The sequence below is a fragment of the Mchenga conophoros genome, linkage group LG7, assembly GCF_057382185.1.
Source record: "Mchenga conophoros isolate Kocher_MC1m ecotype Shallow Benthic linkage group LG7, M_conophoros_male_GT1.1, whole genome shotgun sequence".
Classification (NCBI taxonomy): Eukaryota; Metazoa; Chordata; class Actinopteri; order Cichliformes; family Cichlidae; genus Mchenga; species Mchenga conophoros.
In genome coordinates this window covers 7,473,632-7,497,822 of record NC_140532.1, presented here as the reverse complement: position 1 = coordinate 7,497,822, position 24,191 = coordinate 7,473,632, and the positions used below count along the sequence as shown (strand labels likewise).

General features: G+C 40.8%; 2 protein-coding genes across 2 annotated transcripts; one reads left to right on the top strand and one right to left on the bottom strand.

Moving 5' to 3' along the window:
• The first annotated feature begins 2,504 nt into the window (after positions 1–2,504).
• Positions 2,505–9,560, top strand: rag1 (recombination activating 1). Its single transcript, XM_085281772.1, has 4 exons — positions 2,505–2,871; positions 3,920–4,258; positions 4,347–5,470; positions 6,277–9,560. The coding sequence occupies exons 2-4, from the start codon at positions 3,942–3,944 to the stop codon at positions 8,022–8,024; spliced, it is 3,189 nt and encodes a 1,062-aa protein (XP_085137898.1). The 5' UTR covers positions 2,505–2,871; positions 3,920–3,941; the 3' UTR covers positions 8,025–9,560.
• A 1,280-nt stretch (positions 9,561–10,840) lies between these two features.
• On the bottom strand, positions 10,841–13,460 carry rag2 (recombination activating gene 2). Its single transcript, XM_085281083.1, has 2 exons — positions 13,329–13,460; positions 10,841–12,651 (listed from the first exon to the last, which is right to left on the bottom strand). Exon 2 carries the CDS (start codon positions 12,635–12,637, stop codon positions 11,036–11,038), a length of 1,602 nt encoding a protein of 533 aa, XP_085137209.1. The 5' UTR covers positions 12,638–12,651; positions 13,329–13,460; the 3' UTR covers positions 10,841–11,035.
• Between the last annotated feature and the right edge of the window lie 10,731 nt (positions 13,461–24,191).

The window sequence follows — 24,191 nt, the reverse complement described above, 5'->3', positions numbered from 1 at the left end:
GTTGAACGTGCTTTGAAATTTCAGATAAGAATTTGCATACTAAACGCTTAATATTCCATAACACAGTGGGAATATGGGAGTGAAATGCCCCCTTTACCTCGATGCAATCACAAAGATGCACACATTCTTCATGACATTTTGAAATATCATGCAGTAATTTTGGTTTAGTCTATTCAAATGTGGACATTGCTGACATTTTATTCCCAGTGAGGAAAGTAGGCTACCAGTGCTTCTGCGGAATTCATCTATTGTCCATCTTTGCTATTGACACTTTTCTTTAAGCTGCTATGTGGCTTGGGCTGTCAGGGGATCTTTTTTGGACTTTTGGCTTATATAGTTCTCCTGGAAGGTTTGATCTCTTTCCCCCTTTCCTTGTCACAGCATGCAATCAGCCCTAAGCCCTTTTGTGTTCTCCATTCTGAGCTAAGCCTGTTATCCTGTGCAGCTCCTTTACACAAGATCACTACTATATCCCCTTTCTCTGTCTTTCACCCAGTACACGTTCCCTCTTGTTCTTTTGTCCGTCTAGTTCTCTGTGTGTTCTTGTGCTTTGTACACATAGATCCATAAGTAATGATTCTGATTCTGATCATTCTGAAGTTTCTCAGGATGGATTAGTAGGAAGTACTTTATATTTATTTGAACTGTTCTTCGGCATAATCCCCCAAACACCAGAGCAAACTCACAAACAGACGCACAGCAGCCCCTCCCACCCATCTTCCCCCACCACCTCCCCTTCTCTCAAATATAGAGTATATAGCGGCCCAGCCATATTTCTGCTCACCCCTCCCTCAGCACACACCTGCTTTATGGTCATTCAACTGCACACACACACACACACACACACACACACACACACACACACACACACACACACACACACACACACACGCTGTTGTTGCATTCTGGAAAAAATGAAAAAACAAACAAACAAACAAACACCCCCACCAACTGCAAGGTGTCAGTTCAGTGGTGCATTGCAAACTCCTGTATGTCCTCCTAAACTGCAGCCTCTATGTCTCCCAGGGTTTGCTCCTCACATTCATAACACTCTGCTCCATGCCAGGTGGCTGTCTCCACAAGTCCTCTTTCCCATAAATCAGACTGTCTTTGAATTGATCAATAACAAGTCAATTAGCAGGCGTAGAGAGATGAGGGTCTCAGGGGGTGACTGCTTGTTTGTCAGGCAGACATCTGCAGCTCTGTCCCTGTCTGCCACAGAGTTAGGTGTGGCGTTTACCTTGGAAACATGTGGCTACTTGGCTATCATAAATCTAAATATCAACTATAAATAGGTCTGGAACATCTTGCTACAATCCATCATTTGCTTGTTCTTGGATATATAATGAATCAAGCATTGTGCACCTCGGATCTCTCAGGTGTGTCTGATAGATATGAGCAGGCCTAGAAAACAGCACTTTTGTCGCCAGCTTCGGTCTGCGTAGTGGCTCTTCAGCATTTGCAGTAAGTAGGTGTACTCATCAAACAGAAAGAAAGAGACGGACGAACAAAAACTGCTACTGCTCTCTGAGGTCACACTTGGACATATGCGCCAAATATAAGCTGCAAAGCCTGCCAGTATTCATCCTGCTCCCCTGTTAAGCTGACAAGAGTGGGAGAGACCCAACTGTTGTTTGGTGCCCACTGACTGTGTATCTAATGACTTGGCTGGCAAAGCCAATGCAACAGCAACAGGCTCCTGTGGTGAATACACCAGATTAATCCCCTGGATAATTACAAACAAGAATGATCTTGGGCAAATACTCCCCATACCTGCTGAGAAATTACATCAAATGATGCTGTCTAATTAAAACTCATTTTGAATGGTGACAGACACTGAATATTTGAAAAGATGAATAAAATGTGCTGCTTTGATGCTGACAAGTTATAGGTAAATGAGGTGCTGATCAAAAGAATTTGTGGACAAAAACCATGAAGCACAATGCAGTTTAATGCACAAACAAACCAACCGACAGACAGACAGATCAACACTTGTTGGTTTGGGTGTGTGCAGTTTCTATAAGTCATCATTTGAAGCATTATTTTTAAAATAGTAACCACCACAGTGAGTGAGCACCCACACTCCAATATGACACACACACGTTTGCGCACAAATTGATATTCAACCTAATATGACTCACTTGTGTCACTGGCTTTGTCATTTGGTTTGTCACAGCAGCCCCCATTTGGACTGCTGAGGCAGAAGTCACAAACACTTAGACATGCCAGGGGAAAAGAAAGATGATTAGAATGAAGATTACAACAACAAGTCTTTGTTATTGTTATAGTTCCTCCCGTTTCTTGATTATTCAGATATTTATGCTGTTAAAATCCCCCACCATTATTCAGTTTTGTTTTTAATCTTGACCACTTATCCTGTGATCTGCTACGTCTCTGCACTTTCAGCCTTTTCAAAGGTTTAACAGTATTGCTCTTTCTGTCACAGTGAGGCCACCTGGATGAAGATAGCTAGACATGCAAGTGTGTCTAGCTGAGGATAAGTGTGGTGTGGTAAAAAGTTGTTTGTTTTGGGGGTATGCTGTTGGATTCTCAGCATGCACATGTTACAACTGTTCTTTGGGGTTGACCTTGTTTTTTTTTTCTTTCCTCAGCTGCCTCGATCAGGTGGCAGTGGTTGACTGTTGGGATTCCACCAAAGGATGGGTATAAATATGAGGCCCAATGAGACAGTCAGGAGCATTCCCACTTTATGGAGCCACGACTCCTGGTAACAGAAGCTTCAAGCTGTGACTGGCTCAAACGTATACAGTATATGTAGGGTGTAAGGGCCTAGCTCCAGGGCTTTCCTTGTGCTCCCATGCAGAGAGGAGCCCCCAAGGGAGCTGACGCCAGCTGAGACTGAAAAACAAGGTAAGAGCCCAGCTGACACACATGCACACAGGCTCAGCTGTTTGTCTCAAAGGGGAGTTCAGCATGAGAAGTACACAGAGAGAGAGCTGAGAAAATAAGGAGACTGACAGATTTGAGCCTCCAAGGATGAAAATGTAGTGAGATCATTGAAAGATGGATAGACAGAAGATTCAACTGTGTGAATGCTGTAGGTGTGAAATGGTAAGAGCAAAGATTGAACTATTAGTTTCTAAGATTGTTTGACTGCTTTATTGTCAGAACTGGTAATAGAACCTAGATAGTATGGGAGAAGATGAAATAGGGCCCATCAGTGTAGCACCGTCATTGATCTTACCTGTGCTGTATCATAAGAGCATTTGGCTGCTGAAATTGAACAATCTTGTGTTTGGAATAATTCTTTATGATGTTTATTCAATATGATGGTTTCTCATCTTCTTTTGCATCTGGTTTGGTCAATATCTATGTAATATGTAATAAGTTTGCTGTGTTTCCGATTTTTCCTTGCATTAAAAGTGCCAGTTGGAAGCTTTCAGGGCTCCAGCTCTCCTGCCAGCCAAGAAAACAACTAATATAAATGATTGACAACCTTGCTGGGATAAGGTTTCCCATTTAGCAAACTTGCTGTGTCAAAGAAAAAAAAAAGTCACAGTAGCTTACTGAGTGATGGGCTTGAAGATGAGTGAAATGAGGATTTTGGTGTTGTATCGATCCCCTAGTGCTTGTCTCATGCATTTTACACAAGATCTAAATGCCACTTATGGTATAATACAGCAGTCTAGGTCAAGGTTTGCTCTTCTCTATTCAGTGGGAATTTCAGGGTGTTATGAGCATAAATTCAGCAGGAATCAAGTAAAGCTTTTGGATTGTGTCATGGTCTCAATACTGAGAAGACACTACTGGCTCAACCATCCCTGTGAGGATTTTTAACCTTCAAACCTTTTCTCAATATCTATCATCTTATACTACAGATGGCTGAAATTGTTTTTCATGCTTTTGCAGTATATCAAATGACCTCCTCATCTCTTCTCTCCTCTCCTTGCCTCTCCAGCACCTAAGCTCTACATCTCATCATGGCAGCAGAAAGCCTGGAGACAGATGGTCCCAGATCATCCATGCCGCCAGAGCTCCACCATCCCCACTCTGAGTATTCTCAGTGGAAGTTCAAACTCTTCAGGGTGAAGTCCATGGAGAAAGCCCCTCTGCCCAGTGAAACACGGCCTGAGATTTCACCTACGGCAGCTCCAAATATAGAAATAGATCATGCTGCGGGTCCAGGGAGTGTTATGAAATTATGCCTAGGAGGGAAAAGCAAGGAAAATGTGGAGGGCCCTGGCAGGAGAGTAGATGTGAAGCTACAGGAGATGGAAACCCACATGGACCACCTCAGGTAATCAAATTGTTACATTTTGTGAATGATGCTATGTTATATTCATTTGTTTCTAAGGATCTGACACTATTTCCCTGGCTCTTTATAGGGGTTTGTGTCGTGTCTGTGGAATGGTTCTGAGGAAAGTCAAAGGACCAGTGCACGATGTTCATGGAGATCTGGATGAGGTGAGCAAGTGTGCCTTGCGTAAAATGGGCTGCAAGTTCCCAAGCTGGCCAGAAGTCATCCTTAAAGTCTTCAAAGTGGACGTGACAGAGGACACAGAATCTGTCCACCCCCTTTCCTTCTGCCACCGCTGCTGGATGGTTGCCATTCGAGGTGGGGGGGTCTGCAGCTTCACCAGAACAAGAGTGCCTGAGTGGAAACCTCACTCTTCCCTGTGCCACCTCTGCTACCCCAAAAAAACATCATTCCAGAGGACTGGAAGGAAGAGGAGGAAAGTCCTTCCAAGAGCACAGAGCCTGGCAAAAAGGACCAGATGGGACTGCGACGCCATCGCTGTTGGTGAGAGGAGAGTTCTGAGACCATTTGGAGACCGTCATGGTCCTGCTCTCAGGGCCTGGAAGAAGTTCAGCATCCAGAGAGAGCAGTGGGTGAGGAACATTACACGCTGCCAGAAAGATCACCTGAGCACCAAGCTGCTCTCTGAGAAGCTCCCTGTGGACTTTGTTGCATCGTTCACCTGCCTAGTGTGTGACCACCTGCTCTCTGATCCAGTTCAGTCCACCTGTGGGCACCTCTTCTGCCGTGGCTGCATTGTAAAATTTACCCACGTTCTAGGACCTCACTGCCCTGCCTGCAACTCGCCCTGTACACCCGATAATCTCACCTCACCTGCCAAAGTCTTTTCATCTGCCCTCCATTCCCTACCTCTGCTCTGCCCCAGTGAGGGATGTCGTGAGCAAGTGAGGCTGGACTCATTTAAGGCTCACTGTCTGAGCCACGAGCTGAAGGAAAATGAAAACCTGAGTCTGTCAGAACTTGATAACTTCCTACTAACCAATAAAGGGGGAAGACCTCGCCAGCACTTGCTCTCGCTAACCCGTCGTGCCCAGAAGCATCGACTGAGGGATCTGAAGAACCAGGTGAAGGTGTTTGCAGACAAAGAGGAAGGTGGTGATCTGAAGTCTGTGTGTTTGACGCTGTTTCTGCTTGCACTGAGATCTGGGAATGAACACCGTCAGGCAGATGAGCTAGAGGCCATGATGCAAGGTAAGAGGCTATTATAAGGGTTTATGTTCAATCAACACAGCCCTCCGTGGCAAAGAAAGGGGGATACAAACAAATGAAAATCATGATAGTGTTTGCTCATTAATATTTCCACCTACCCCCGAGGAATACAGTCATCTCATGAATAACAATGAAGAAAAGTCCAATATTTCTGTGATTTTGATTGAAAAGCATTTAATTATTGTCCATTTCTGTCTATTGAACCACTGCTGCTGCACATTCAACCCCTCCCTGATTTTCTCCCACTTTCACTCATCTTGTCTGTCAGTCTCTCATTCTCACACTCCCTTTAATGCACAATAACAACTCTTGTGAAGGGGCTGTTAGAATCAAAACAACATCAGCAGCTCTTGTATCTGCAAATTACACAGACAGCACCATCCTCCTCTCTGGGGAATAGAAGGCAGCTGGTGTCTGTTTTCATCTACAGCCAATACATCACTATTGCCAGCTTCACTGATTCACCCTCTGTCCCCTTATAACATTTGAAATTTAGGAAATATTGGATTTTGTAATCAGCGGCTTGTGGGCTTTTGACAATGAGGCATTCACATTTGGGTGTGAAATTTACGCTTCTGTCTGTCTCATTGTAGAAATTACTCCAAATGTGGGATATCAAATGAGGAAATTTTAGATACTGCAGTATTTTCAAAGCACTAGAAATAGGCTTCTGTGGGTTGGTATTAAATAATTCTCTTCATGTGTCAATCCTTTCTTTTTATGTTGAGACTGTGCCTCTTTCTGTCTCTCTCTGAAACTTTATCTCCTCTCATTTTCTCTCTCTGCAGGCAGAGGCTTTGGGTTGAGTCCTGCTGTGTGCCTGGCCATTCGGGTCAACACATTCCTGAGCTGCAGTCAATATCATAAGATGTATCGGACTGTCAAAGCCACAAGTGGCCGCCAGATCTTTCAGCCCTTGCACACTCTTCGAGCTGCAGAGAAGGAGCTTCTCCCTGGTTTTCACCAGTTTGAATGGCAGCCAGCTCTCAAAAACGTGTCCCCATCCTATAATGTTGGCATTATTAATGGGCTCTCTGGATGGTCTTCCTCAGTGGATGACGTCCCAGCTGACACTATCACTCGGCGCTTTCGGTACGATGTGGCACTTGTGTCTGCCTTAAAGGATCTGGAGGAGGACATCATGGAGGGGCTGAGGGAGAGTGGGATGGAAGACAGTGCCTGCACATCAGGTTTTAGTGTCATGATCAAGGAATGTTGCGATGGCATGGGTGATGTCAGCGAGAAGCATGGCGGGGGACCAGTTGTTCCTGAGAAGGCTGTTCGTTTTTCTTTCACTGTTATGTCTGTCTCTGTCCTGGCAGACGATGAGGAGGAGGAGGTTACCATTTTTACCGAGCCAAAGCCAAATTCAGAATTGTCCTGTAAGCCTCTGTGCCTGATGTTTGTGGATGAGTCAGACCATGAGACACTCACAGCTGTCCTGGGGCCTATAGTTGCAGAACGTAATGCAATGAAAGAAAGCAGACTTATCCTGTCCATGGGTGGTCTGCCTCGATCCTTTCGCTTCCACTTCAGGGGCACGGGATATGATGAGAAGATGGTGCGTGAGATGGAGGGGCTGGAGGCCTCTGGGTCCACGTACGTCTGCACTCTATGTGACTCCAGTCGTGCAGAGGCCTCTCAAAACATGGTGCTGCACTCCATCACCCGCAGTCACGAAGAGAACCTAGAACGCTATGAAATATGGAGAACCAACCCCTTTTCTGAGTCAGTAGATGAGCTGCGTGATAGAGTCAAAGGTGTGTCTGCAAAGCCCTTCTTGGAGACGCAGCCAACGCTAGATGCATTGCACTGTGACATCGGCAATGCTACTGAATTCTACAAGATCTTCCAGGATGAGATCGGAGAGGTGTATAAAAAGGCCAACCCCAGCCGGGAGGAACGGCGCAGCTGGAGGGCGGCCTTAGATAAACAGCTGAGGAAGCAGATGAAGCTTAAACCAGTAATGAGGATGAATGGGAACTACGCCCGCAGACTAATGACCCAGGAGGCTGTGGACGTGGTGTGTGAGCTGGTGCCCTCAGAAGAGAGAAGAGAGGCCCTGAGGGAGCTTATCAAACTCTACCTCCAAATGAAACCTGTGTGGCGTGCCACCTGCCCAGCCAAGGAATGCCCTGACCAGCTATGCCGCTACAGTTTTAACTCTCAGCGCTTTGCTGACCTCCTCTCCACTACCTTCAAATATAGGTACAATGGAAAGATAACAAATTATCTGCACAAGACCCTAGCCCACGTACCTGAAATTATAGAGAGAGACGGATCCATAGGAGCCTGGGCCAGCGAGGGGAACGAGTCAGCAAACAAGCTCTTCAGGCGTTTTCGCAAGATGAATGCACGCCAGTCTAAGACCTTTGAACTGGAGGACGTGCTGAAACACCACTGGCTGTACACGTCCAAGTACTTGCAGAAGTTTATGGAAGCTCACAAGGACTCTGCAAAGGCTCTACAGGCTACCATTGACCCAGTAGAGATCCAGGATGATGATGAAATGTCTTTGGAAGTTCCTGATTTTTGAATTTTCCATAACTATTAACATTTGATTGATTTCTAGAGAATTGTACCATTGGTCAGTTATCTCTACATGGAAGTATTTTGACTTTCCAGAAAGCGAAGTCAGTCTCATTCTGCTTTGGGCAAGAGGCCAAACACATTTTATGTTGTTTTTAGTTTTTATATTTTGGAACTCAGATGCTTGTGTGTTGTTAGATATTACAAACAGATTTTGCTTGAATAGCCAGTGTTTTGCACCTGAACCCATAAATGAAGATTATTTTATGGAAAACAATGCTATTTTACACTTTTGATGTTTGTTTTTCTTTCTTTAAACATTTATTTGACTTCGAATTGCTTTGTTAACTGTTAGTTACTACACCACAAAGATGTGACGGCAGAGGCAACACATTTTTTTTCATACTCCTTTTCCTTTTTTTGGTTTATAAATCGACACCATCTGTGAAAAATGGTGCATTTTATTGTATTGCAAGGATATGACACATTTATGCATTTATATAGAGGGGATATTTATGGAAACAGATGAAAGCGCTGTAAGTCATAGAGAGAAATCGTGTTAAAAAGACCACATTTGTGGCCACTGTATTAATATATCATTTTAGCAGGAGCAAAATGCAATCACAGAGACCCAAATGTTCTTTGTTTCATGAGTGCCCTCTGAAAAAGATGACTTTAGTGCTTTATCGTGGGATCCCTGTGGGGCAGAATAGATGCCAGGTCACTTTGAACCAATTTTTATCTCGTTTACTTTTTGCACAGTGGAGGATAGATGATACTTATTTGAATTCTTCTCATAAAATAAAACATATACTGACCTTTTTGTTGATATCATAAAAATACAGTATGGTCCATTACGGTGCCTAATACCCCATGGACTCTCTAGCAGGCAGGGATTTTTCTTAAGTTCTATATATAACCTGGCTCTTTTTCTCAGCTGATATATCTTCACAGCTTCAGTCGTCAGGGGAGAGCGATGGGTGAGAGCCAGAGAGACCTGATGTAAACTGAATTGTTGGCAACTTTATTTGTTTGATTGATTGATTATATTGTCTTTTTCTGCCCTCACCATTTTGAATTGTGACAGGCAATTTTGTTTTCTTACTTGATTGAATGTTTGATTTTATTTTACTGTCATAAATGTAACCATATGACAGCTATGAAATATCCACATTTCATTGGATACTTGTCACAGTGCTACCATAACGCCATGTTTTGGAGTGCATTATATAGCAACTTGTCTCATATTTGTTTTTGCCGTAATGAATTGCATTTCCAAAGTAATGGATGATGGATGATTCATAAAATTCTACTTCTGTCATGTTTCACAGTGTATCTCCTCATTTTGGGCTCACATGCATAGACTAAATGTACAGTTTACTGGGACCGCACAATACTTTCTCTGTTCATTCATTTTGCATACACTAAAGTTCCACTACCTACCACTACCTTCAAATTATGTTATGCTGTATTTACTTATTTCTTATGTATTGTCATTGAATCAGACAACTTACCATCCTTTTGTGAAGTTTGTACTTTTTGTCTCTGTTTACATCAGATAATAAATAAAAACTGAAGAATTGTGATTCTTGTTTGCTTAAATTATTATTATTTTTGTATTTAATTTAATTTTGCATTAGTAACACAGAATTCAGCTGTAAAGTGTTAATAAAAAAACAAAACAAAGTAACAATGATCTTTTAGAAAACATTACAACAAACTAGATGCAGACCTGAATGCAGAGAATATGGAAGCACTTTAAAAACTAAAGAAATTCAGTTGATTCAATATATATATATAGCTTAGACCATTTAACTGTTCACAGTTCTGATTACGTATTGTTTATCAATATCATATTTATGCTCATGTTTATATAACTCTGAAATCAATTTAGTATACTTACTTAATACCTACTTAATACTGAAAGCTGGAGTTAGTAGTCAGTATATTCCTCAAGAGAATGACAAATAACTGAAACTCACATATAACTGGATCATTTGATATAAAATGTACCAGGACAACAGTTCACATTTGATCCCTCAAAATTAGCTAGTATGCTTTGTACAGTAACTTTGTGTGTTTAATAAGATATTTAAAATTTTTACCTTCATACTATGAATATTTTCAGAGTTACAGGGCCTTAAAGTACCAAAAGGTGGGCTAAAATTTTGAGCTTTTTAATTCCCATTATGTTTTCTATAATTGATAAGACCTTGTAAACCTGTCAAGTACAAGAATTCGGATTGAGAAACATTAAATTGGTACAATAGCTCAAATATGCTGGAGAATATAATGCAGTAATTCAAAAAATAATAAGTAAAATTTTAGACTCATACCTCCATAGTGTGACTACCTGTAACTGTGAAAATTTGCATGCCTTCATTAAACATGCTAAATTTATTGTATAGGAAATTTAAAACAGGGTCATTAATAACAGCATCAGGTGGGAGACACCGACTGTTTTAAACTGATAGGCTAATTAGAGTATGTCTTTTTAAGATAACAATACACCACTGTGAGGACACAAAATTACAGACTGAAAATCACAAATTTTATTAAGGATTTATCAGTTTTATTGTACAAAACACTGCAATAACAATTCAGTTCCATCTGCATCAGAAAGTGGGTCTGTGGTACTTAAAACGTACGTATGAAAGAAAGAAACAAACAGAATGAACCTTTTCACAGCTGATAAAGAGTAAAACTGCATTTTTGTTGCACAATGTGAAATAACAACAGAAACATTCAATAATAAAAGGAAATGTTGCAAATCTTCACAAACTGTAAACTGTTAATTTAACTCAAAATAAATCAAGTAGGTGTGAGTGTTTGTCTGTTAGTTCAATAGTCATGTGATCTAACTTAAACTTGGCTTGTGACTCTATTACGTTCAGTGAGCACTTCAAGGTAGTTTGAGGGATTTTCTCGATTTGGTTTATTAGATTACTGTTAGGGTGGAAAAAACATCCTAAGCATACAAAGTTTTCTTAACAGGCACACATCATATGAAAATCTGAGTCAGTCAAACAGCCGTCTGAAAAAGCTTTTTTTGGCAGGGGACATCTTGATTGTCAGAGGTCTTTTTTTGTCTTTAGCTTTCATGGTGATGCGCTTCAGTGGTATAATATGTCGAGGTGGGGTCATCTCCTGGTAGGGCAGGCCTCCGTGGTCCAAGCAGAAGTACTTCTTGTTGCCTTGAGAGAGTTTCAGCAGCAGGGTCTCAGACAGCTCCATGCACTTGGCGTGCACCCAGTGGCCCCCTTCCCCTCTGGAGCAAAAGATCATGGCTGGTCGGTGGAGCTCTGTGGAGTAGTATGGCTCCCATGTGTTGGGATCCAACTGACAGCCAAGGCAGCATTTTATCCAGTAACCTGTTTGTGATTCATCCTCTTCATCCTCTTCATTGTAAGCCTCCCCTTCTCCGTCGCTGCTGCCATCCAACTCATGTGGTTCACGGCCGAAGTAGAGCTCCTCAGAATCTTCAAGAGGAGTGGAGTCATCATAATCCGTTGACTCCTGGCTGCAGGCAAGGGTTCCATCTTCCTCTCTGGTCTCTCCCTCTGTCTGGAAGTTCACCTGGTAGAAGTAATGCATATCTTGTTGGGATGGCCTTCCCTCTGTGGGCACAGCTAGTAGGATGCCTCCCTCTCCAGAGCTGCCACCAAACCAAGTGCGACTATGGATGATATCTGGGGTCCACTTGGGTGTTTCTACGGGGTCAAAGTGGATTCCTTTCTCATCTAGAATCACAGTAGTGCACTCCATCCGCTTTTGTGAGTCTGACTGATATCCACCTAAGATGATGTATCTATGAGTGGGTCCCGTACGTGTAAAGATGGCACTAGAGATAGATAAACCATTGTCTAGGGTTTCACAGGAAAGCAACGGGCTGCCTTGCAAAAGCTCAACATGCAGGCAAAACAGACGCGGTGGACGTGAGTCTGAGGCTAGTGAGTGGCCTCCAATGAAGTAGACACAGTCTTCTCTAGCAAGGGCCAGATGGAAAGACTGTCCATCACTAAGCTCAGGTAAAGTGTGAGCAGAGCAGCAGCCAAACTCCAGGTCAAAGAGGAACACCTGAGGTGGACAGTCTACAACACTGTTCCAGCTCTCCGTGGTCCTCTCTCCTGAGGGCATGTAGGACCTACCCCCAAACAACACACAAGCTGTCTTCCCACGACTTTGGACCATGCTCATTGTGTGGCCATATCGAGGTCCTGGCACTTCTGCCACTAGCTCTTTCTCTTTGCAGCAGAGCGTTAATTTACGATTGCAGCCACGACTATCCATGGTCAACAGGTACAAGCTTGATGAGATCTCATTATTTGGAGTGCGACCACCGTGGATGAGGTAACTCTCTGGAAGCCCATCATAGGGGTCGAGGCGGCAAACAGCTGGGCAGCGTAATGGGGGCAGGTAGCACGAGTCATTAGAGAACGAGATGGCTCTCAGCTTCATCTCGCCATGTTTAAACCGTACACCAAATACTCCTGTTGGACACGAGCGCTTAGGCCAACCCTTCTGGCCAAACAGCAGAACTTCACCATCCAGCTGCAGCAGAGAGCAGCCGGGCTGCAGAAGGCCTGCACAGTTCACTGGAGTTAATGGCTGCAGGGTCATTTTCTGGCAGGTGTCTGTGTCAAAACAGCAATGAAAGACACAAACACAATGTGTAAGTCAGCTGTTGTTTGTGTTCATTCAGATGGTTGTAATTGTTCTTCCTGTTTATGAAAGTAACGTGTAGACGAGCACAGCTTAGGTAATCATAATATGCACTACAGGCACTAAAATGTAGCATAGGGTCAATTATTTAGCCTTTTTACGAAAATCATGGCATATTTAATAGCTACCAACACTTAAATAGTGACCAGATACATAAAACAAAAGATATTATTGGAGTAATAATTATAAAAGATAAGTTGTAAGAGGACTCATAATATCAGTATTATACAGTTGCAGTGTAAATTATTACCATTAAAAGTGCTACTACATTTGATGTCTTCTAAGCCACTACCAATTTTAGCTCGCAAACTAAAGCAGCACTGCATTTTCTACAATCCTTTAACCATCTGCAAAAAATAGTAAAGAAAAAAAAATTCCTCATGCATCAAGTTCACATTTAAGTTTGAAAAAGTGAGAAGGTGATTTACTGAGAATGTTTCTAAGAATCTTTTTAAAGTGTTGTCTGTAGTGTGAACATGATGAGCAAAGAGACCTTGAGTTTGGCATTGCAAGAGCACAGCTTTACTCAAAGAGAGAGAGAGAACTTGTTATTCTTCCATTAATGTAGAATGGATTTTAGTTTGCTTACCTTTGAGCCAGTGGCAGGATGCAGTGCTTGAATTTTCAGTGAATCTTATGATCACCAAGATGAAGTTAAAGTACTCTTTATGTAGCTGAACCTTGACAAAGGCAGACAGTGGTAGCGTTTGTGAAGCTTCGTTGACTCACAGACACTTCCAGATCTTGAGGTTAACAGTCTGTGACTGCTGCACACTGGCAGGTGTGATGCCTGAATGCTTTTAGTGAGACACTTCAGTGATATCAATGTAAAATCACCTTTGCAAAACCTTGGAAAATGCATAACTGTCTGCTATATGCAATTTGTGTCGCTTTCTTAATACATTTTTCACATTTTAGATCCAAAAGAATGGGGAACTCCTTCATTTGCTCTTTTTTTCACCATTTTCTTTAAGGAGATTTTTACACTAATTAAGAAGTTGTGTTGCAAACCTTGCTTTAATTAAGTGATAAAGACAAGATAAATCTTTAAACCTAGAATGGGCAACCTGACCTATACTGAGGAAATAAATGAATAAATAAATAAATAAATTCGATTTGCTCTCCACTAGCTGGAAAACAAGCATCATTATATGTTTGAATTTTACTATCTTGACAAGACACGCCTCATTTTTTTTTCTTTTTTAATTTGGAGGATCGAAGTAGGCATCGCAAATATATGGAAAACCACTACATGTGTGCCATCTGTGGTGTAACATCTGTGACACACCCATCTGAGAAGAGACTCCCTAAAGAAACACACTGACCGACATGTGAAATAAAAGTTTAAATAACACAGTTTGAAATAATAGAGCTTGCCACCATGTTATCTTAATTACTGTAATTACTGAAGCAGATGCAAGCATTCAGTTAATTGCACTTAGACAAATCAAAAGTTTATTAATATGCTTCCAAGATTAACTAGGAAATTAATCCAGGAAATTGCAGATTACTTAAAATTTTATGATTATTGAACTGTGCAGTCCTAAAATAACGTATTACAATAACCAAAGTAGTTGAAATAGTCAGATAATTAACTTGACATACGTGACTGAAAATAGCAGTTTTCTCACTTGTTTGTTCTACCAAAGCTTGAAAAACAGATCAAAGAACACTGTTAAACCCTTTACTTATTTATTATTTTAACTACAGAGAAGGTTGCTTAAAAAATGTTGTTGGCAGATATGTGTGCTTTTGTTACACTGGTATAGCATTTACAGCTCGACAACCAACATAATTAAAGCTTGTCCCCTGTGTTTTTCTTACACTTGTTACACACCAAACCTCTTAATTTTGTTATGGTTATGGCAAACCTTATTTACTACATAAAAAATGATAGAATCCTTCAAATATTAAGAGACTGCTGCAGGTTTGTTTACACACTCACCTTGCATATTTGAACATTTTGCTATACGTTTCTGTCTGCCTTGCACACATGCCATATAAATCAAGAGCTTCACTGGACACGTAACAAAATAACTCCTAAACCATGACCTTAAAAATCATTTCATGGCAAAGCTATTCATTTCACTGAACTTCTTGACATTTCCATTCACTGGTGAATGACATGCCAAGAATATGAGCCATTGTTTCACACAGTAGAATGAACCTGATGCATTAGCCTGCTATGAGACTGCTTCATGAGTGGGAGGTTAAGGAAAAGAGAAACAAAACATTCATCCTTCAGCAATGTTGAAGCATCATAGCATCTGGTTCAGTATAAAATTCTTTGCACATGCCTCTGTTTTAAAAATTTGACCTACTGTAGGTAAAAGCAGATTCTTTATGTGAGTGACAAACACATGCCTAAACGCCTAGAGAAAAACCGAGCTGGAAGCAGATGTCTCCTCCTCTCATTAGCATAATGTTTTTGTGCACCGAGTGGCTGAGAGAAAACTTGAGGAGTGTGCAAAACAAAGGCAGAAACCACAAGTGCCTGGAAGACCGTTACAGCTTGAAAACACAACACAGCAGAGCACCTGTGTGTCTAAACTGATGCTTACAGGGCTGAGTGGAAGCGAAAAGAATCTACTTTCATAACTAGAGACGATATAATACAATCAAATGTCAGTGGGATATGCAAATTGTTTTTTCCCCTCTTTTTTTTCAGAACTGTTCCATCTGTATGAATCCAGCCTTGGAAAAATAAACTTCTTTTTTTTTGTTACCTGAAGGCATTCACACATACCAGTGTTGAAAAGCCTGCCTGCTATGTAACCACAGCTAGGATGGTGCAGAGAGTGTGTAGGAGGCACAGCAGTGTGTGGCAGACCCCAGGCCATGCAAGGATTTTGTGCATAATTGATAGAACAAAGTAATTAGAATCTATGCTAGCACCTGTTTTTGTCCCTTGTAATGTATCACTACCTGACTGTTGCTACCCTGAAGTGCGGTTTTGATGGATGGCGCGGTGACAGCTCTGATGTTCTGATGATCACTGTGCAGTGGTGTTTATCACTATTTAATGTTACAGTAATTGCTCCCCTTGTGGTGATTGGTGGGCTACTGAGTGCTGGCGGTACTTCCACTTGAGTCTGTGGTATGGTGGTTATCATCTTGCGTTAGGTAAAGCGTAAACATCACAGATCAATCTTGAAATTCGAAACTTTTGTTTTCACACAGCCGGCTTCTGCTCAGTTTCAAGTGGCAGCCTCAGGGGCTGAAAAATAAAGCCTATATGCAAGTGCCAAAAGTGAGTCAGTCCGCACATACTGCCACGTCAAAATGTCTAACTGTGCAGCCGAAATAAGCAGCTTTACAGGCTGGTACAGAAAAATACTACCTACTCCATAGGGGACATTTTCCCTTTCCATGGGGTGATTTTTTTTTTCAAAAATTCAAATGTTTTAAAGAGTATTAAAACGTCGTTGTGCAGCTGTGTGTGAAACCTGGGAGAAGGTTGTTTTTTTTATGAGAGTGCGCAGTTTCATTAGTTCAGTAAGTGCATTTTGTTTTGAGTCTCATTTTTTGCTCAAAATCAAAAGTTTGCATCCACTTTTGATATCACGGTGATGTGATTTTAGTGACAGTGAAAGACTTCCCAGGTCTAACCAGTGAAATATAATCATGTCAGACTTAAAAGATACTTACTGCAAAAATGACATGGGGGATTCCATGATTTCTGGAAAAGAAAGAAAGAATGAAGGAAAGAAAGAAAACAAAAGAAAACTGAAAAAAACAAAACAAAACAAAAAACAAAAACACAAGTCAGTACCATACTGGTCTGATATACCCTGAAGTCTGTAGTCCTGTCAGTTTAACATTTATGAACTATAACTAATCAAGTTCAGGACTTGAAATGATATGCAAATATATTCAAAAAATTCAATTAATGTGCACAGCATTCCATTTTTCACATTTTCCTCTTCAGACACTCACAACCAATTCAAAAAATTCAAATGGTTTTACATGCCAGAATTACATCCCCCTTCCACTCAGTGCCATTTGGCCGGCCATTTAACTTCAATATTTATACATTTTTAAAATGCTGTCAGTTTAAATAAAGAATTAATAAGAATTAATTCCACTACAATAGATTTCTAAGGAAACAGTCTGATTGACGGCAGAGTTTTTCTGGTTTATGCAGAGCATGATCTACAAGGTTTCACTGTCTTTTACCCACATATGAATTTACTGAGATCAACAGTGTGAAAATCCTGACCTCTGTAATCTATTTTATGGCATCATGGACTGTAAGTTTTTAGAATGGTGCATCATTCATCATTTAAGAATGATAGAGTGCAAAGTGGTCAGGTTAGGGATGACTTTTTCACCTTATGTATGGTTTGTCCACTCTATCTGCCCATCACAACAGCTGCTCAATCACTTGCAAAGACAACAAACCATGCATGCAAGATTTCTTCAGAGACTCTTTCATAGCAAACCTTTCTAAATGTAGAATGTGGGAGACAGAAGCCCTGGCCCTTACATGCAGTTCATCAAGTTGAAATAAGAAACTTCAGAACTCCTATTTGTAGGGAATTCTAATGTAGATGATCAGGTTTGTGTTTTACAATTTACTGTGAGTCATAGGAAAAGTCTGAATCAGAATCCTTTTCATTTCTCCTTTATTTAGATTATTTAGATTTCACATGGAAACAACAGTGGTGTAATGGTGGATTAATTTAAAGTTGATTAACATTTAGTATTAATTTACAACCTGCATTAGAAACGCTTGTGTTGTAATATTAGGGTAAGTCCTGATTAAAAGGGCAAATCATAGTCTTTCCCTAACCTTAAAAACATATGATTGTGAAAGAGGTAAGTTGTGACAAGAGCACCGATTAGTATTTTCAGTCTCTTTCTTCTTACATATATGTTAACCATGTACATTGCTTTTGGTTATATTATGTTTAAAGGTTGTTGCACTACTAACTCAAAAGATCAGTTGATGCAAATCTAAATGCTGTTAAAAGTTACAGATGACTTACTGCATAAGGCTGATGTTTTTAGCCTAATGTGTGGGTCAAAGAACATAAGCCCTGCCTCTTGTCTGGGTATAGTGTACAAGGGACAGTACTTTGACAACAGAGGAGATAGAGCATTGCTTTTAGCGTCCTCATACTCTGCCTTTTGCACTGGAAGACCACAATCAATCCCAATCTTGCTATTTCTGGCTACACTTTTCTAATTCGATGAATTAATGCAATCTCAGCTACATACATTTTTCTAGAAAACATGTTTGATTAAGCAAATGATGACAATATGAGTTAATTTTGCAAGTGATAATGCAAGTCTCTTTCATGCTTAATGTTCCTTTCCTCCAAATCCTTCTTCTTTTGGAATCATGTTCTTGTTATTCTTGGTTCACCAAATGTGCCATTCTTCTGCTGTGAGTGAGTAGCATATTACTGCCTTGGTACACAGTAGAACGCAAACTCAGGGTCTTTATGTAGCCCCTCTGAGCATTTTCAGGTTTGCTTCATTTAGTTGTTTATGGGATGTGACTGTTGAATATGCTGAACAGGCATCCTAAAGCCATGTTTTAAATTGATAAGCTATCTTCTCCTGTTTCTCCCATCCCCCAGGAGGTAAGTGAGTAGACACAAAACTGTTGCCCTGCAACTTAACTTGTTCCCAGATGTGGAGGGATCAAATGACAAAGAAAGAATAGAGCGGTCAGAGCAGAGAAGGGGCTTGATGTGACAGCAGCCAGACAGTTCTGTGGCTGGAACTTGTTGGTGGATCAGGGGGAGATCAATGGCTTGTTGATCCTATGCTGCACCCTCCAACTTGATGGATTGAAGCTTTGAGTAAGAAAACCTCCATAACAGTTTTCGATCACACCAAACCCCCTCATGAATTATCGCCTATTCTCATTCACCAGTCCCTATATCTCTGTCTGTCTCTTCTGGTTTATCTCCACATTCCTCGCAATTGCACTGAGTCTCGATTTTCTTTAAGCAAATGACCAGACTGTTTCAGCACAGGGGAGTTCACTTCAGATGTGTACACTGAAGCATGAACAGGACCTCAGGCAATGCCAGCTATTGATTTTGCCATGATTCTGATTAGAGGGCTCCCTGTTGCAATCAATACCATATATCAGTGGACTCCACAGTAAAACTGATGGCCTTAGATAGTATCCCATATTTGGTTTCCAATTAATTAGGCTGTTGATTATTTTTAGGATTAAAAGGCAGTTGAGTGAGCACAAGATCCCTTAGCATAAAAACAGTTCGGCATGACAGACTCTCGACTGCCCAAACAAATCAGACACTGGATGTAACGACTACAGTCAATAACACCACTTGATCATCAGGATTAAATTTTATGGGCTGCTAGACGCTGTACACTGGATGATATGAGTAGGGTGAAAAAGGCCTCTCTCATACAGCTTTCACTGAGTGTCTTATTATCTTATATTTTAATGAATAATGGTTCAGCAGGTGACATGTACCAGCTGCAGGAGTCAATGCTACAGAGCTCTCATGCTCTCAATGTATTCATATATATGAAAATTGTGTTAAGGCTTTGTTGTTGCCATAGATTGGCCAGACAACTTCAAACTGATAGCAAGGCAACAGTAACTCAAATAACCACTCATTACAAGCAAAGGTGTGCAGAGGGGCACATCTTGGTTACCTCTGAACACACAACCCATTGAACCTTAAAGCAGATGGGATACAGCAACATAAGATCAACAAGTACCACTCCTGTCAGCTAAGAACACAGCTACATTTCACTCAGGTCACATAAAATTGAACAAAAGATGCACAAAAATGTTGGCTATGTTGATGAGTCCCAGTTTCCTTTGCAACATTTTCAGGCTGTGGTCAGAATATAGCAACATGAGACAAAAAACAACAACATGAGAGCATGGATGCATCCTGCCCTGTACCCATCAGTGGCGGTGTAATTATGTGGAGTATATTTTCTTGCCACACTTTGGGCCCCTTAGCTTCAATTGTGAATCATCTAAATGCCACAGCCTACCTGGATATTATAGCTGACCATATTCATCACTTTTAGCTCTCTTCACTTTTAATTCATGACAGAGGTGTCAAACATGAGGCCTGGGGGCCAGACTTGGCCCACAGGTCAGCTTTGGAAAATGTGAAGGAGAATGTAAATATAGGCCTTTCTTGAAATGTATTTTAATAACTTTCAGAGATTTTCCAGCGTCACTGCTTCAATGGTCATTTATAACACACCAAAGTAATTAAGTAGCAGATAAACAATTAAATGACAGAACAAGTTCTTATTTTTTCCACTGTCTGTTATAGAAATTTATTTTGATTGACAGGATAGTCTGGACAATGACCATCATTTTAGAACTTCTTCTGTAATTGTAATCTGACTCATGATGTATGGGTTTGACATCTATGTTTTATGTACCTGCAAGCAGCCATCTTCCAAAAGTCTCTTCTAGTAGGATAATGTCACAAAGCTAAAAACATCTCATTGCAGAGTTCATAACGTGTGTGATGTCAACATAATCTCAGAGGAATTTGTCCAGCACCTTGTTCAATCTATTCCATAAAGAATTAAGGCACCATAAGAAACGGTAAAGTAACTGTAAATTACCCTAAATTTAGTTGCAGATATTTTTCATCTTCAGAGAATAAACTGGAATAATTTGGATTTTGTCACATTTCATGTTTTACCCCAGCAATCTTTTAAAAACATGTTAGCATGCTGCTACTGAACATCCTTTGTCTTGTGAAAGACTGGGACTATTAGCGTTTTTGTACAAGACTTAGAGAATTTAAAGAAGTTCTAGAGTTTGTCCTCTTTGTTGTCACAATTCAAGAGGACCGCTGTAAACAGATTCTCTTTTTACACCAGTGTGTTTATTCAAGAACAGAAAGTATTTATGTCTAGACATTTAACACATATTTTTGAAAATGTTATTAAGCAAAGCATTTTATTTAAATAGCACCGTACCATTTTATGCATAATTGAACTAAAGATTGTGTCGATGTCCTGTTGTTAGTGTTAAAGGTACTGCACCACCTATTTTCCATTCTCTCTTCATGTTCTGTCAAAACCTGGCAAAAATCACTGCTTTGAAAGTACATTTTGCTCATACATATTCAGTATAATGAGCATATATGTGGTTTGATAGTCACGATTTGACACTGCAAATTGGCTGCCAAAGATTGATTAGAGGTGGGATTCGTCTTTCTGCCAAATGGTACAGATGTGATTTGGCTATTGACTCCATTGCCACCCAGAGATGCTGACATAATGAAATGGCTCACTGTGAACTCCCACCTTGATTAGAACGAGTAATTATGAATATGCTGCTGTAAGCGTAAAATTGGACTGAAAGGAGGCGTTCTGGAAAGTGACTGTTCCTCTTTGACTCTGAGTGGCTTGTAATTGCCTCTACCACACGATCAATGACTCCTCAGAATTTTGCACTTGGATGGATCAGCTTGTCTGGATTATCTGTGGAGCTTTAAAGCCAACATTTCACAGAAATATTGAAAAAATGTTGTTAGTTACTCATATTTTAGCAAGCTTTTTAGCTATGTCAGCACAGTAACAATATTAGAAAACATTGTCAGTTTGGAAATCAAAACTAGTCTCTGATAGTTAATTCAGCACGACCTTGGTTGATGAAAGCTACTAAGAGTTGAATTTGGATGCCCCATGATACTCTGTCATAGACTAGCATGCTACAGTTTGCCAAACATGGCACTTTTCCCTCCTCCTTGACACTTTGAATTCCTCCCAATTCCTCCTCTTGTCAAATTCCCTCCTCCCCATCTGTGTTTCTATCAAACATTTACTGTAACTGCCTGTAGACAAAAACATGTCAAGAGATTTTTGTCTGACTCAACAATCTCATATGATTAAACTTGCAATATTATTTAGAGGGGCTTACACTGTGTAGTATTACCTGTACTGTTCAGGTCACAATACATGGAGTATTTTACCAGGGGTGGGATGAGTACATGGTTGCAATCCTTAGCTGAAAAATGCTATATAAACATCAGCTTCTGTCTGCCAGGCTACAACTTGGAAGCCATTTTTAAGTTACACAGTTAATCAAGAGGAAGGACACGACAGACAAGCTCTATTTTCCCTTCCTCAAGGTGAAATGGTACATATAGTCCGAGATTATCAAGACAGATTTCACCCATGCATCCCTGCATCTGTCAGTCTAAGCCCAGGAGGCCAAATGTCCTTTTCTGCACACATTTAGTTCTTCCAGCAGGAATATGCAGTGCTGTGTTCCTTTGGTGTGATCCCACGAAGCACTTCTTCCATGTTTGCAGTCAGTATTTACTGAGTTACTAAATAAAACCTTATTTATTGTTTTTGTATTGCTTCTGAGTCTGGAAAATTTATGTTCGTGTGTCTTGCCTACATCTATACGTACACAGCTATTCTTTTTAAATTAGAAAATTAGGAAAATATCTCCATCCACATGGGAACTCAGAGTAACAGGTGATAACATAATCCTGACCATTATAGAAATTTGGTCAAGCAAAAGCTCACAACAACACAGCACACAGTCTGACATCAAAAAAAAGGAGATGATGGTGCACGCTTTTGATGCCAAGAGATAAAATCTCTGTTTTCTTCTTCCACCTGTCAACGCGGAACTGAGATTCTGAAACTATTCACCCCGGAAGGAGTTTTTCAAAAGCTCAGTTTTCAGTGATCTAAAGTGTAATTTATGTGTGGATGAAGGGCGCCCAAATTCTATAGAAAAAGCTAAGTCTACCAAAATACCTGTATACATGTGGACAAGGCCTTAGTCCTATTGCTTGGAAGTGTATTAGAAAATAGCTCATCTGCTGCCTTCAAGTGTGACACATGGTGGCCATGTTGATATTTATATACAGTTCATTTTGCTTGGCTAAAATAATCTCCTCAAAATACTTCAACCTTAAGCCTCTGGTATGGTATGTTAACAAGTTAAACTACTAAAGCTGAAATGGGTTGAGGACATGTTTTGACTGAACTTTCTCTCCCGCTGACATCGTAGGGATGCAACATTGGCTTCATTTGTTACTAGACATAAACCTCTAGAGGTTAAAATGAAATGAATGCAAACATATTAAAAGTGCAGTTCCCTTAGTGTCCACCTGAAGCTGGCTTTGAAAGTGAATCAATTCATGACAAACCCGTCCGACTTTAGAGCTACACTAAACATGTTTACCAGCTTATGCACGGTAACCTCATCCATCTACTGTCTGGAGAGACAGTTCTTAGCAGTTTAATTAATAGTACAAAGAGGAAAGGAGGGCTGGCTGTTTAATTATGACAAGCATCTTTTCTGTGATTGCTAAACCAGGGAGAGGGAAGGGTTAGCCTGAAAGTCGGAGGATAGTGTCAATATTTAATAGCACTGGCTCCTTAAAATTGATTGAAACTCCCTTTTATGAACACAGGGGGGTCCATAATTGTACACCCTCATCTGTCTTTGACACTTACCTTCTGTTCTCCTTTCAGTGTACTCTGGGCTTTTGCAAGAGCTGTCGTATTTTGCCATTGCTATTATCAGGATTGCTATTCTTTTTTCTTCTTCCCCCTGTTACACTGTTTTTCACCCCTCCTTTGCCTCTCGTGTCCGTTATCTGCTTTTCGATTCCATTAGCACAGTGACAGAGAGGTGATTACAGCCAGCCCATGTCTTTTAATACAGATTAGACGTCATCTGTGATGCCTTTCATATGCCTGCCGTCACGCCATCCCAAGTCATTGTCTGGGGCCCTTTGGCTTGAGCTGTTGATATAGCCTGCTGTGTGCTCCTGTAATGCTGTCTGTTTTCTCTGCACTTTGCCATGGTGAATATCAGTATTTGACACAACTAATAAGGCCTTTCATTTTGATGGAATTCACTCTTGTGTTTTTTCTCACTGAGGCAGAGCTCTGTGCCTGGGCTGTGGGTGGAGCTGAGAGACAGATTGCGTCAAACAATAAAAGTTGTGTTTGGCAGGCCTGGCTAGCCCTCTCTGCCACCTTTCACTCCTAAAATATACTGCAAGCAATGTCCGCTGGTTTAGTCTATGAGAAGGCAGAATAATTACTTTGCAAAATTATCATTTCCATGCATGATTTCCTGGTGATACAATTCAATTACATTGACAAGAAACCCTTTCAGAAACAACTGGAGCTTGATTTTAATTGAACGGCGAGTCAGCTCTCATTTCCTCTAATTTCATTGTCACACTCCTGAATTGTGTTGGATGATCACACACAACAAAGGCGATGAGATAATCATTGCCAGTGTAATGCTGCTCTTATTTTAATTTTGAAGAATACAACAGATTTGCCATGCAGGTAAGAGAGGCTGTCATTTCAAATCAGGGCGAGCCACTGGAGCATCCAACATGAAGATGGGAAAAGCTGTAAAAGGACTTAACGGTTTTGTCTTTCCGCATCTCACCATGTGTCTGCTTGAATGCAATTAAATGTCCTCAGGTGGGAGTGTTCA

Excerpts from the sequence above, each read along its gene's own strand:
- rag2 (XM_085281083.1), bottom strand. The coding sequence starts at position 12,637 with ATGACCCTGCAGCCATTAACTCCAGTGAACTGTGCAGGCCTTCTGCAG.
- rag1 (XM_085281772.1), top strand. The coding sequence starts at position 3,942 with ATGGCAGCAGAAAGCCTGGAGACAGATGGTCCCAGATCATCCATGCCG. Across the intron at positions 4,259-4,346 it reads ACCCACATGGACCACCTCAG|GGGTTTGTGTCGTGTCTGTG; the intron begins GTAATCAAATTG and ends GGCTCTTTATAG. Across the intron at positions 5,471-6,276 it reads GCTAGAGGCCATGATGCAAG|GCAGAGGCTTTGGGTTGAGT; the intron begins GTAAGAGGCTAT and ends CTCTCTCTGCAG.